The sequence below is a fragment of the Hippocampus bargibanti genome, linkage group LG12 (genome assembly GCF_051943395.1).
Source record: "Hippocampus bargibanti isolate YZ-2025 linkage group LG12, ASM5194339v1, whole genome shotgun sequence".
NCBI classification, from domain to species: Eukaryota; Metazoa; Chordata; class Actinopteri; order Syngnathiformes; family Syngnathidae; genus Hippocampus; species Hippocampus bargibanti.
In genome coordinates, this window is record NC_142745.1 from 1,648,084 (window position 1) to 1,663,086 (window position 15,003).

The 15,003-nt window shown below is 42.0% G+C and overlaps 2 protein-coding genes across 2 annotated transcripts in view; one reads left to right on the forward strand and one right to left on the reverse strand.

Annotated features, from left to right (window-relative positions):
- The window catches only part of rbm15b (RNA binding motif protein 15B), a 73,709-nt gene that overhangs the window by 41,532 nt on the left and 17,174 nt on the right, over window positions 1–15,003 (reverse strand). The gene's annotated exons all lie outside the window — the stretch shown is intronic.
- Window positions 100–13,362, forward strand: sack1c (scaffolding CK1 anchoring protein C). The gene is made up of 5 exons (XM_089009746.1): window positions 100–2,504; window positions 4,444–4,611; window positions 4,726–4,850; window positions 8,254–8,481; window positions 9,767–13,362. The coding sequence occupies exons 1-5, from the start codon at window positions 1,932–1,934 to the stop codon at window positions 10,698–10,700; spliced, it is 2,028 nt and encodes a 675-aa protein (XP_088865872.1). The 5' UTR covers window positions 100–1,931; the 3' UTR covers window positions 10,701–13,362.

Here is a 15,003-nt window from a genome sequence, read left to right on the forward strand (position 1 = left end):
TTTCTTTTCCTCCCGCAATAATAGATGGGTAAAATGAATCGTTTTATGCGTTTAATATAAAAACGCGTACGTTTCATTGGAAACGAACGTTTTAATAAAGAACTGTAGTCTCGTCAATGAGCCAAAAAACAAAAACTTGAAACAAAGTTGAAACTGAACAGGTCAACACAAGAACGATTTGCATCTCTTTGAAGCTCTTTGGAAACAAGAAGGTAACCGTCTAGCCAGATAGCTATAAAGCTAGCCAGATAGCTAGCTAGTTAGATAGGGTTTGGCTTCTTGGTGTGGGGGTGCGCCAATTTGCAGAGTGTGGTAAAAAGTGGCTGACAGTGACGAGCAATGACGTGCGGACTGATAGGCCCCAAGCCACATCCTGTCTGTTGTTTACTCATGCCGCCATCTTTTGTGCTCTCCTGCGTGTTGCACACGTGTAGTACATGCGTATGTGTGGCGCATGCTTATTTTTCCTCCTCATCCTTGTGGAAGTTGACTCACTGTTGACCAAAGAGGAGGACCAGCCTGACTGACGTCATCATTTCACACTCGTTTATTTTCAGAAGCAAATCAAGAGCAAACAGGGACAGAGCACATTCTAATGATGGACTTGTGATGGTGTATACACATAATATGGGTAGACACTTTTGAAATGTATGAATCGAAGGAGGCAAGAGAAAGGCTTCTAACACATTGACTCATTATGCCACTGAATAAATGTATACCATTTTATTTTGCATTCAAGTGTATTCCAATATCATTTATTCTCGCCGTGACTGTTTACTTATAAAATACTATTTATTTTGTATTGTTTCAGCAACAGGGTGTTGTAACACGATGTAATAATAATAATAATCACACATTTAATTTCTAAGCGCGTGTGGCTGCCGCTGCTCACCCACAGAAAAGCTTATCCTGTCACTGTAAAGTGACCTTGAGAGTTTTGAAAGGCGCTTATAAATGAAATTTATTATTATTATTATTATTAAAATTCTCAAGGTCACTTTACAGTCACAGGATATTTTTTTTTCTGTGGGTGAGCAGCGGCGCCACACGCGCCAGCATTCACTCAACCCGGAAGTAACGTAGATAGAATAGACATAGATAGTAAGACAAATAGTGTGTAGGTCGGTGGAGGACCGTCAGGGCCTGCAAGGCCTTCTCTGCTGGCCTAAAAATATTTAAATCACAGACTGATGTTAATTACATTTTGTGTATTAATTCTTATTAAATGTGGTTCTTATCCTATGTCTGTAAAGTGTCCTTGAGAGTTTTGAAAGGCGCGTATCAATTATTATTACTGTTATTATTATTATTAAATAGAAAAGCTAGCTAGCAAGCCAATAGTTAATAGCTAGCCAGTTTTTTTGTAGTACTCCATGTTTTATGTTCAGAATAATATCCTGTAAATAAAGCCATATAAATTTACAAATGATATATTGTGTGTTTTTTACATTAGTAGTTTTTTTTACATATAATTTTGCACTCTTTTTGGAAGTAAATTAATTTAAGCAACAAAAAAAACCGAGTATCCATTTAGGAGCTGAAAGAATCGGCTCTTTCTTCTGCGCCGGTCCAAAAGAACCGTCTCTCTAAAAAGAACCGGAATTCCCATCGCTAATCAGTGAAAGCGATACTATTTGCTTGGAAATCACCCCCCAACTTCCGTCGCGCTGTTACGTCACTTTTAAGTCGCGCGGAAAAGTTTTTGCCGCCAGTGGAAGTGACGTAGTGGAAAGGGCGGCGCTCGAGAGACTGAGTGACAGCTACAGTATCAACAGGTGATCCGGAACCTGCCGAACAACACTGCCAGCGATTGGGAAGCCGCGTCACTTGACTTATTTTCTTACGCTCTCCTTCCTCCTCATCGACGTCGTCGCCTTTTCTTGACTCCAACTTGAGGAGAAGTCGGATGAAAGTTTGCCCGGCGGCCAGTTATGAGTTCGTCGGAGAATCTCCGTCCGGCCCCCGGAGGTCGCAAGCCGCTCGGCAAGTTGGCGGCCCGCCTGGAGGAGCTCAAGAGTCCGTGGCGGCAGGTGTCATCGCTGGAACTCAGCCACAGCGAAGCCGCCCGCCTGGCCACCGACGCGCTCCTCGAGCACGGCGAGCCCGAATACCGCCGTGTCCTTACCGAGGAGCGGGAGCTCAGTTTCTTGTCCCAAGCCGAGATCCAGTACATCACACTCCACCGGAACCCGGGGAGCGAGGGCGCGGCGGCCGGGAGCGCTACTGGGACCGGGCCCGGGAGCGGGAGGGGAACCGGTCCGTCGTCAGCGGCGCAGGACCAGTCCGAGGCGGGAGAAAGCGACAACGGCGATGACGTTGCGTCGGAGCTTACCTCCGGGACTTACTTCCCGACGATGACGGATGACGAACCGCCGATCCTGGAGCTCGGGTGGCCGGACGCCCCCATCAGGTACGGGCCCTCGGAAACCCAGATCTACTTCCAGAGGGACAAGACCGTCAACGTCAAAGACAGAATACGCTCGCTCATCAACAAGGCCAAGAAGGTACGTGCCCGCGCACACGCGCAGCGCGTCAAAAACAAAGACAGAAAGAAAGAAAAAGAGAGGCACTCATGTTAATCGAGAAAAGACCACTCTGAGAGGTATCAACTAAGTATAGACCTAGGAACGTATTATTCTCATTTTAATGGTTACCTATGGGAAATTATTTTTTGGGATACACACTTTTCGCCTTACACACTCTTTCTGGGAACCAATTAAATTCGTAAGCCAAGGCCCCCACTGTATTACTTTGTAGGGATCTCTGCTGTTTGACTGTCGTCAAAAAGACGTTTTTACTCACTGAAAAAACACAGAATTGGGAAGATATATTGCCAGTAACAGACGATAGGTTCACTCCCTTCAAAAATCTGAATCTGCAAATGTCAAATATGCTACAATAGCTACGTTATATAATTGACTGCACCCGCAAACGGCATTTGGATCACAAGTTTTGACTTTGAACTTGGCAGAAGATGCGTTTCAACCACATGGGGTTTTCATTCATGCTGCATTTTATTATTTGACTCAAATTGCAAAGTTCAAAAGAGAAAACCAGATTGATGTACCTGTGTGTTGTTCCATTTAGGGGAAAAATACCGCTACAGTTAACTTCTTCACTGCCAGATATGTGCAAAAATGTGTCCACTCTAGTGCCAGGGTTTTTGTCATTATTACTTGAATTCCGGGACCCACAGAATGTTGAGTTTTAGGACTACATAAACATTCAATACAGCGTTAGAAACCTTGGAGTCTCTTCTTTCATCAGAAAAAAAGAGTTCATTCCTACATGATATGGTAGAAGGGAGAAAACATTGCTAGAGGTCATGGCCAATGCTTTTTCAGCACCCAAGCATGAAAAAAACGGGAATGGCGTTCTACGTCATTTTTTTTCAATTCGTGAATAAATGTGTGAATGTCAGTGAATGAGTTTATTGCTATTGCCATGACAATGAATAAACGAGGTTGATACAGATCCTTATTTCCTAGACTTTGTACTTTGTTCTACGGAAGTATCTCAGACTAGTCTCCCCAATTTTGACCACAATACTCACAATAATTTGTAAGGTGAAACAAAAGAAAATGTAATAAAACAAAACACATTTGTAGACTAATTGAATGTATAAATAAACAATGAAAGCATTTGATTTACTTTTAATTTACACTTTTCTACCCCTCGCATGATGTCACCACGCACCACAGAATCACGAGTACGAAAATCACCCGATTTATGATTTGTAAAAGTTGTATGATGTATGATATATCTAAAGTATATACAGTGAGACCTCAACTTACGAACTTAATTGGTTCCCTGACAGAGTGTGTAAGGCGAAAAGTGTGTATCTCAAAAAAAAAAATCCCATAGGAAACCATTAAAATGGGAATAATCCGTTCCCGGGTTTAAATAAAATATAATTTTCAACCAAATAAGTCTTAAAACTACACACACATACCTTATTCTATGTATAATAAATGTGCTATTGTATTGTAATGAAAGAAATACACTGCATTGTATCATAAAGTCACTTTATTTACATTTGTGATGGTCATTTATGGCTTGATGGAATGGCGTTGGAGGTCAAAGGTCAAAGGGAATTGCTGTTTGGAAAGAGAGGCGCATTACATGACAAATGTAATTAAAGAAATAAACTGTGCTGTAAAATAAAGTTTTATTTACTTTTTTATGGTTGTTGTTGGCTTATGGAAGGAGAGTCACCTTCCATAAGGACTGTTAGTAACTTAACCTCTGGTGCTGTTCGGTCGTGTGCTTCCGCCAAAGATCACTCCGCCAGCCGTGGTGGGTGTGTATTACGAAAATAGTGCTTATTATAAGGTTTAATTTTCATAAATTTGACGTTTGTAAGACAAAAAGTTTGTAAGTTGAGGTCTCACTGTATATACACCCAGAAACTTCTGCAATTTCATGTGTGCGCGTGTGTTGCAGGTGATCGCATTAGTCATGGATGAGTTCAGTGACGTGGATTTGCTGTGTGACCTAATGGAAGCCGCCAGTAAGCGTAAAGTTCCCGTCTACATTTTGCTGGACCACAAGAAACTTCACCTCTTCACCGACATGTGCTCCTCTTTGGACGTGCACGGCGTCAACATGAACGTAAGGGGCTCCTTAGTCAGCAGTCGACATCACCTTGCATGCGCAGCCCGTCCTAACTCACGCTTTCCTCTTTCTCATCATCACCGTGACGACTTGTTCCTCTTCCTCTGACAGAACATGCGCATACGCAGCGTCTGCGGCGACACGTATTGCACAAAGAGCGGCAGGAAGTTCAGTGGGCAAGTCCTGGAAAAATTTATGATCATCGACTGTGAGGAGGTCATTGCTGGATCCTACAGGTGACTTATGTACACGTGCAAGCTTTGAAACCTTGTTACAGTGCAGCACATCTCACAAATAGAAAACAAATACAGTGATACCTCGGTTAACGAACACCTTGGCTTATGAACTTTTCGGTTTACAAACGTGACATTTATGAAAATTTTACCTTGGCATACAAACTATTTTTCGGGATACACACGGAGCTGCCACAATGAGTGATGTGTCGTTCGCGAAAGAGCCCGTTCTCAAGAAAATCGCAGCCTGCTTGTTTTGGTCCTGTATTCCCCGCCCCCAGTCGTCGGTCAAAGCCACGTGATTGGTCAACAATGCAGCAGTGAGGGAAAATGGTTTAAACATTAAAGAGATAGATAGATAGATAGACAGATAGATAGATAGATATAGATAGAAAACAGTGAAATTTGGACTTGTCAACTTTGATAGTTCAAAGGCAGAGTGTAGACTGCAAGGTTAAAATTCCCATCGATCAACTCGCACAAGCCATCTGTACACTTGATGCGAAAAGCTATCGACCCAGATAAACAAAACACAATTGATGAGGAACTAGGTAAAATGATCGCAGAGAAAGCACCTACAAGGGATCTTTCCTCAAGATGGTGAAAGAAGAAGGCTAGTGTTTAATGCTGATGCAACCGGCCACTCCATTCCATAAAGCCATCAACGACCATCACAAAGGTCAATAAAACGACTTTATTATACAGTACAGTTTATTTCTTTAATTATAATACCATAGCACATTTATTATACATAAAATAAGGTATACTTTGTGTAGTTTTAAGGCTTAAAGTGACCTTTAGAATTTTCAAAGGCGCTTATAAATGAAATTTATTATTATTATTATTTATTAGAAAATTAGAAAGTAGAAAATTATGTTTTATGGGGACCTGGGAACGGATTATTCTCATTTTAATGGTTTCCTATGGGAAATTATTTTTTGGGATACACACTTTTCGCCTTAAAAGACTCTGTCTGGGAACCAATTAAGTCCGTAAGCCAAGATATCACTGTACCATAGTTTCTTTTTTGGAGCGTGTGAAAAGGAATGCTTCTACTTGAGAAAAAAAATCATTTTAATGAAAATATTGATGCAAATAGGATCAAATGAGCACAATCATATTCACGCTCCTTTTTTTATGTGGAGCTTTAGATAAGGAATATTAATAATAATAATAATACATTGAATGTATAAGCGCCTTACAAAACTCACAAGGTCACTTTACAGTCACAGGATAAGTTTTTCTGTGGGTGAGCAGTGGCAGCCACAAGCACCAGCGAGGAATGGCTTGGAAGCACAGACATTAGGTCAAAGGATCTTGATAAATATAATGTCTGTAGCATGTGCATCACCATCAATTCTACAGTTCTTTACTGGAATGCTAATGATCCATACTGGATTCATCCAGTGAGAGAAATGACATTCAATTCACTCGGAATGTTATTCCGTAAGCATCAGAAGTTGCTGCGAGCTAATTTTTTTTCTGCTATGGCAACCTACCTGGTGAGTCGCCCACTTCCCGTTTACTGGAAGATGGCAAGTGGAGTGAGTGAGTTAGTTTGCGAGGTGTGACAGCGCGCTCGCTGGCTGGAATGAAGGGCGAGGCTCCACCTACCCGTCCACCTGCCTATGGAATTTCAAGCTTGCCAATGGGGTGTGACTGCCAATGACTTTAACGGCCTCAACACGCCTTCATATCGTTGACATTTTTTTACAACCAAATCACTTTTTTGTTTCCTAACTGACATCAGAAAAACGCAAATGCAAAACACAAATAAAAATGACTTAAAGTGTCCAAAATCTGCAAAAAAAAAAAATGAACGTGGCCGGTTTCAGAAGGTCCCCCCCCCCTTGTTCGTGATGTCACCCCAAGACGTCTTGCCTTGCTGGAGAATCAAAACAATGGCTTCAGATTCAGAGAAGATGCTTTCTTGTTACTCATCCAGTTATGAATATGATTCAAATAGTTCTGAAGAGGAAAGCATACATGTTTGCAATCCATTAAACAATTTATTCCGTGCCATTTTGAGGCAATAGGGGGGGAAATGGATCACCCCAAAAAAGAGGCAGAAAATGGCGACAAAGCTCCGTGTAAGGAATTAATCAGCCTGTGGAAACGGGCTGATTAATTCCTTACACGGAGCTTTGTCGCCCTCTTCTGCCTCTTTTTGGTGCAACACGAAGTTTTCAGACCAAATAAGTACAGCAAAATGCATCGACGTGATGGAAGGACTGCTGCAATGTGTCCTTTTTTCGGTCAGGGGCGTTCCTTCAGTGACGTAACGTTGCTTTTGGCTGGTGACCAACAAAACAAGTCACAAGAATTTTAAGCGCAATGTGAAAAGTGACAAGTTGTCATTCCGGTTGCTCGAGATTTGGATCAACGCTGGCGCAGCAGGCAAATATAAACGACTGCGCGCTCGCTAATCTGGTTAAACACGCGAACCATATGTGTGCAGGATGCATCTTTGGATCGGGTCTTAACGTTGGGATTCTCTAAAAAAAAGGGAGTACAAGAAATAAGGTGGAAAAAAAATCACATCGAATATTCTTTAGTGATAATTCACGGGAGTGTTTATGTCAATTTTTCATTATCATACCAGAATCAGAATTGATGACATTATTATTATTATTATTATTATTATTATTATTATTATTATTATTATTATTATTATTATTATTATTATTATTATTCATAGCATCTAAAATACCCAAAACACGCAGGCTGATATTTTTAGTCAAATGCAAAACACCAATAAAAATGACTTAAAGTGTCCCAAAACTACTTCAACATGACCCTGGAAATGGCGAGTTTCAGAAGGTCCCGCCCCCTTGTTTGTGACATCACGCCACGACGTCTTTGCCTTGCTCTAGATTCTAGAGTCTAGAATCAAAACAATGACTTCAGATTCGCAGAATATGCTTTCTTGTTCGTCATCCAGTTATGAATATGATTCAAATAGTTCTGAAGAGGAAAGCATTAATGTTTGCAGGGGCGTTCCAGACGTGATGTCACGTGAGGCATCATCAACTCAAAAACATTCCTGAATATTCAGTGCGAGTCTTAAAATGTAAAATATAGCTATATGCGGTGGAATCTTTGAAAAATACACTCAGTAGAAGTCATTTGAAGTGATTTGTTACAAATTATGGACACAACTTGTCCAGGGGCGTCGGTTTTCCTTTAAATTGAATCCGTATTATATAAACACTTGTGATTTTTTTGCGAAACAGTGTTGTGGTTCTCTCCTATTGAACGTTACACCGCTAATGGCTAACGCAACGCTATCTGTCGCTCATGTCGCTGTTGCTCAGCGAGCTGCCGCTAAGCTAGCTGCCTGCCGCTCATGCTGACTGCTTGTGTTGGACTTGTTGATTAAAAGTCATTTGTGTGTGTTTTTGTGCAGTTTCACGTGGCTGTCAGCCCAGGTCCACAGCAACATGGTGATGCATTTCTCGGGTCGCATCACAGAGAGTTTCGACCGCGAGTTCCGCTGTTTGTACGCCGACTCTCAGATCATCGACTGCTTCTACAGCGAGGACGACGAGGGCGCTCCGTACTTCCCGCTCTACCAAATGCCGCTGATGATGACGGGCTTCGCGCCGATCATCAAGGCCGATCTGCTTTCAGACAGGTGCGCATGTGAACGTGGCGTTTCTTGTGCTGCGTTCAAGGTGGCAAGGACCATTGGGCGCCTCTTGGCAACTTCATCCAAAGACGTATTTGCAACTGGGTGATCTCACCAACGTTTTATTAGGCGGATGTCATACTTAGTAGTAGTAATAATAATAATAATAATAATAATAATAATAATAAAATAATAATAATAATAAGAATAATACAATAACAAAATAATTAAATAATTAAATAAAAATACTAAAATTAAAATAATAATAATCACAATAATAATAATAATAGTAATAATAATAGTAATAATAAAATAACAATAAAATAGTAATAAAATAATAAAAAAAAAAAAATTAATAACAATAATAAAAACAATAATAATAATAATAACAATAATAAAAACAATAATACTACTACTACTAATAATAATAATAAAAAATAATAAAAATATCAATAATAGTCCCGGTTATATCGATACTATTTCTATGCTACATGCAAACAGGGTCGGATATATAATAATATATAAAACTTTACTGTAACTATAAAATAATAATAAAATAACTATACAATATAATAATAATAATACATTACATTTTAAGCGCCTTTCAAAGCTATCAAGGACACTTGACAGTCACAGACAAGGATGGGTACGATAATAAATAAAATATCATCAGAAATACAATGCAATAAATAAAATACAATACTTGTAGGCCTTTGGAAATTGTCCACATGTCCCATTAACTCAGTCACTGTCAGACAATGTGCAAAAATCTGTCCACTCCAGTGCCAGGGTTTTTGTCATTTTCACTCAAATTCCAGGACCCACAGAATACTGAGTTTTAGGATTCCAGAAACATTCACTACAGTGTTAGGAACCTTGGTCTCTCTTGTTTCATCAGACAAAAAGAGTTAATACCTAAGTTATATGGGTCTGGAGTTATGTGATCTTAAAATGGGAGCAGCTGTACAAAATACAAGACATACATATTGGTTTATATAGCGCTTGAACAACAGATGAGGCTGTAACAAAGCACTAACGGGAACAAAAGGCAAATGCTCCCGCTTTGTGGAAGGGAAAAACATCGCCAGAAGTCTGACCAGCGCTTCATCGGGACCCCTTGCATGAAAATCCAAAACCCGAACAAATTAGGGAATGGCGCTCCACGTCACACTTTTGAATTCCCGAAGAAAGCCAGGATAGCTTCCGACGTTGCCTTTCCTACAATTAGTCAGTTGCTGTTGTGCGTTTCATTGTCGTCATGGTAACAGTCCGTTCTGATCCTACCTGACAGGCAGCGGCCCGGTTCCGACAACTCCAGCAGCCAATCAGATTGCAGCCTGTCCAGCGTGAAAGCGGCACCCGGGTTCACCACCAACCCTGTTTACAAGGTGACCCAAGGTCACGACAAAGTTGACCCGCTGTCCTCTCATCTCAGTCTGGAGCGGCGCGGCGCTGAGCGGCGGCTTCAAAAGCTGGGCCCGCCGCACCCTTCCGCCAACGGGGCGGCCAATCACAGCCCCCTCTTGGAGCGCCGGACTCCAGTTTACGGCCTGGAGCGGACCAAGGGCAACCCGGCCGAGATCATGTGGGCTCACCGGGTCGGCGCGTCTTCCAAGATTCAGTCTCTGGGACTGTACGAGCACAAACTCAACCTGTTCCACGCCACGCCGCCGCCACCTCGCCTCCACCGGAGTCACACGCCCCCCCTACTGGTTCCGGAAACCAAACTGGGCACAAAGCACATAAGCTCCTCCAATCAGCTCCTTCACAAACTGTCGGACTTCTTCCTCCCCATGACGAGCAAAGACCACTTGGCTAGATCGGCGTCCCCGATTAGCGCCGTGACGTGGGGGGGGCCTAACCTTTCGCTCAGCGAGCCGGAGAGCCAGCAGGCGCCCCCTCCCCCGCCCCTCTTGCTTCAAGTCCAAAGGCAAGACCAGAACCTAGTACAAGACAAAACCCCCAGAACGGAACAAAGCGCACAACAGGACAAAACCACCAAGCAGAACCAAATGACCAAGCAGGACAAAATCAACAAACAGGACCAGATGACCAAGCAGGACCTGTTGACCACGCAGGACCAGATGACCAAACAGGAACAAATCACCAGGCAGGACCAGAAACGCATGACTCTGGGCCACAGCAAGCTGGATCTGGTCAACCAGTACAACAAGATGAAGACCAAGCAAGTTTACAGTCGCTTTGAGCTCAAGAGCTCCCAGTGACCTCCTCGGATCCTCCATCTACGATCATTCCCTAGCGTCCTCAAGGCACCCAAACCCTCGGACCTCGTCTGGAAACCGAAGAGGGGGGGAAACAAACCCCAAACAAATTCCATTTCAATAATTTGTGACGAATTCTCGAGGTTCTCCGATGGTGTCGATTATCCGATTGGACCAGCGCACAAAACGGCGGACCAAACCAGTAGATAAGACCAAAGCAACTGGCGGGACCAGAAAGGCTTGATTCTGAGCCACAGCTTGCTCGATCAGGTTACCCAGTACAAGATCAAGACCAAGCAGGTTTAGATTCCAAACGAAAAGTTTGGGTGTACAAAAAAAAAAAAAAAACGGACACGAACTCGATTGCTCATTAAAAACAATCGAAGTGGGTGTAGCGTCCGGGCGCAACCAGCTAGCAATGGCCAGAGTGGCCCAAAATGGCCACGCAGTTCATCATTTTGCGTGGTGTGGGTTGACGTCGGCGATATGTCGTGGGTCGACCCAAATTTCCTGATCATGGAATTTTCGTAAGACTTGCGAATTCCAAAGTGATCCGTTTTGAAAAAAATGTCACATTTTAATTGTAAAGCTAACTTGCGGAGTGGTTTGTTTGATCTTTGCTAATGACGCGCGTGCGCTTCATCTCCAGGCGACTTTGCTGGAGCTTGTGTTTTTTTGTGTTGTTTTTGTTCTCTCTCAATTGAAATCCAGTCAAATCCAGTCAAAACTAAGCATCTAAAATACCCAAAACACGCAGGATGATATTTTTAGTCAAATGCAAAACACCAATAAAAATGACTTAAAAGTGTGCTAAAACTGCAACAAATTGAGCTGTGAATTGAGGACTTTCAGAAAGTCCCGCCCCCAGTTCATGACGTCATGCCAAGACGTCTTGCCTTGCTGGAGAATCAAAACAATGGCTTCAGCTTCGGAGAAGACGCTTTCTTGTTACTCATCCAGTTATGAATATGATTCAAATAGTTCTGAAGAGGAAAGCATAAATGTTTGCAATCGATTAAAGGGGTCCTCCCATATCAATTCGAGCCGTCAATGACAGCTATGTAGTGTCCCAGAAAATGCCCAAGATGGCGCCTAAGCTCCGTTGGAAATGGAAATTTGTCTGCTGGGAACTAGTATCAAATAGTAGTCTTGGTACAACACATAATGATTCACCATCGTGTTATTTACGTGTTTCCTTCTGATTTTGCCATTAACACGGATCACCACAAAGTTTTCAGACCAAACAAAGTACCCAAAATGCATTGTTTGTCGCTTTCTCAGTCAGGGGCGTTCCTTCCGTGACGTCACTTAGGGCATCGTCACCAACTCAAAAACAAGACTTCCTGAATATTCAGCGTGAGTCTTAAAAGCTCAAGTATAGCTATATGCTGTGGAATCATTGTAAAATACGCTCAGTAGAAGTCAAACACAACTTGTCCGGAGGCGTTGGTTGTCCTTTAAAGACACTAGACACTTGAAGTCATTTTCATTGATGTTTTGCATTTGACTAAAGATATCATACTGTGTGTTTTGGGTATTTTAGATGCTATAAAACGTTTTTCTGATGTCAGTTAGGAAACAAAAAAGTGGTGTTGGTTGTCCTTTAAACACTTGCAAATTGAGTTCATCAGTTTGCTAACCAAATGCAATACAAAAAAACCCAAAACGCACCAAGTTTGTGAGCCCCGACGACTGTGAGTCTTCTAGGAAACTTCTACCTTTTGCTTTGGGCTTTTCCCCTTCAAGGGGTCACCACAGCGAATCAGTGTCCTCCATCTTCAGAGGTTTGTTTTGGCCAAACTCTTACATCGTGAGTCTAGGAAACAAATCCACAAAATAGACTCGTCACCATTCGTCATGTACACGTGTGGCTAACTACTGTACATTTCTATATACTTTGTTTGCTCTACTCAAACAGCACGTGAGGTGCTTTCTGACACTTTGTCCCTTACCGAGTTCATCCGGAGGTGTGTCGGTATTTGCAATTATTCTATGCAAACATATATTCTGCAGAAGAGGACCTAGTTTTGTTTGCCCTTTTTTTATTTTCTTTGGGAGTGATGGACATCATGAAACTGGAAAACAAACACCTTGACGTCATTGACTTAAACAAATGGCATTTTAATTGTTTCATTTGATTGAGAAATGTGTTTCTGTTTCCTTTTCGGAGAATCCATCACATCAAACCTTATTTCGGTCGTTGCCTTTGTAGCAATAAAAAGAAAAAAAAAATCTACATTTTGTATTTGACTCGGCGTGATTCCGACTTGATCTTGGTTTTACTCCCTGGTGCTTTCTACTATCTTTGTGACTGCTTAATTTCTTGTATATAATAGCAGTCCATATTAAGCGCTTTGTTATAGCTTTAGCTGTTGTTAAAGAACTATATAAATAAATAGGTTTTGTATTTTATTGTATTTGGTCATTTCCAAGACATGCACCTGCCTGCAGCCTCGCAGGTGTTGATCGTTCCAATCAGTGGCAGTTAAAAGGACTCCCGGCACGACCATTCGGCGTCGGGTCATTGTATGCATTGTATGCAATTGTATGCATTGTGTATTGTGCATGCATTGTATGCTGTGCATGTGTTTGTTTCATCTTGGCAGACTTTTACTCTTGGTTTTTCTTTTGATACTTTGTATTTTTCTGTTGAAATGATTTTAACGTTTTAGATTTTGTTCCTGTTGACTTTATTGTAATACAATTTCTCAAACACAAACTGCTGCTCCCTCCTGTCTGCTTTTTGGGATTCACAACCGCCATCACCACCTTGCAAACCGTGACAATCTTGCTCTCGATTTTCTTTTTTTGAGGAGAATAGGGGTGTGTAGACTTTGTATACTCACTTTTTTTTTGCATAGTTCTAAAACAACCCAGGATTGGTTCATAAGTGACTCACAACAAACACATGTTTGGGCTTAATTTACGACACGGGAGTCCAAATCGGTCGTCAACCTTGCTGGAGGCCATCAAGCGGAGGTAGACGGCTCCTTTCCTGTTAGAGTGCAACGTGACCCTGGGGAGCTCCCTCACAATATGTCCCTTTCGCTCCCGCACAATAGCCGCTTCCCTCACACAGGAAGTCCACATCCCGCTTCCTGTCAACATGGCCACAAACCAAAAAACGACGTCAATAAGGACACTGCACTTTCAGGGTCGCAAACGATGCCCCGGATAAAAATTTCACCCTAGTTGGACTGCTTCTTGACAGCTTTTTTAATTTATTCACTGCCATTCCTGAATTTATTCGGGAATTGAAAATATGACGTGGAGCGCCATTCCCAAATTTCGTTTTTTTCTTGCCGGGGGTGCTGATAAAGTGCTGGTCAGACATCTGGCAGTGTTTTTTCCCTTCCACGAGGGGGCAGCATTTGCCTTTTGTCTATGTTAGTGCTTTGTTACACCTTCAGCTGTTGTTCAAGCGCTATCTAAATCAATATGTATGTATTGTATTTTGTACAGCCGCCCCCATTTCAAGCTCAGATAACTCCAGACCCATATACCTTTGGAATTAACTCTTTTTTTTTTGAGAGTTTAATGTTTCTTGCGTGGCATTTAATGTTTATGTAGTAATAAAACTAAATATTCTGTGGGTCCTGGAATTTTAGTGAAAATGACAAAAACCCTGACACATTTTTGCACATCATCTGGCACTGAATGAGTTCAAAAGGTCAGCACCCAAAATGGATGCCGGGAAGTGTAATGCATAACAGGATCTTGGAAGAGAGGATGAGATAGAAAAATATCTTCTGCCTAGGAAAGAGTGAAAGTGCGTCACATGAATTTCAGTGGACTGAAAAAAAAATGTTTTTTTGGGAGCATTGTGAGGGTGTTTTGTGGGAAAATGCAGAAAATCCACAGATCAGAACAAAGAACAAGAAACCAGCATGAATTCAAAGACATTTTTATGCAATCTGAAAAAAAGAATAAATTAGGAGGTTTTGCAAAAGAATCAATCCAGTCAGCTCGCAAAGGTCAAGTGTGACATGACGCAGTCATTTTAACACAATGACCACCGATTGTCAAAATAGGATGGGGCGCTCGCATCCAAATGTTTCCCCCTCGCAGGCCTCCCACCACTTCGCAGGCCTCCCACCACTTCGCAGGCCCGCCATTCAGCTCAAGTCTGTGGCTGTGACACCATCATCATGATTCACGAGCTTTGTTGATGAATTTGGACAGCACCGGCCTGGTCTTTTGGTGTTTGAAACACAATTGAATTGTCGACGACTCCTCCTCCTCCCCCATTGACAATTGTCCGCCTTTTTTAGAAGGTCTTCAAGACGGCGTTTGGTTGTAATAACAC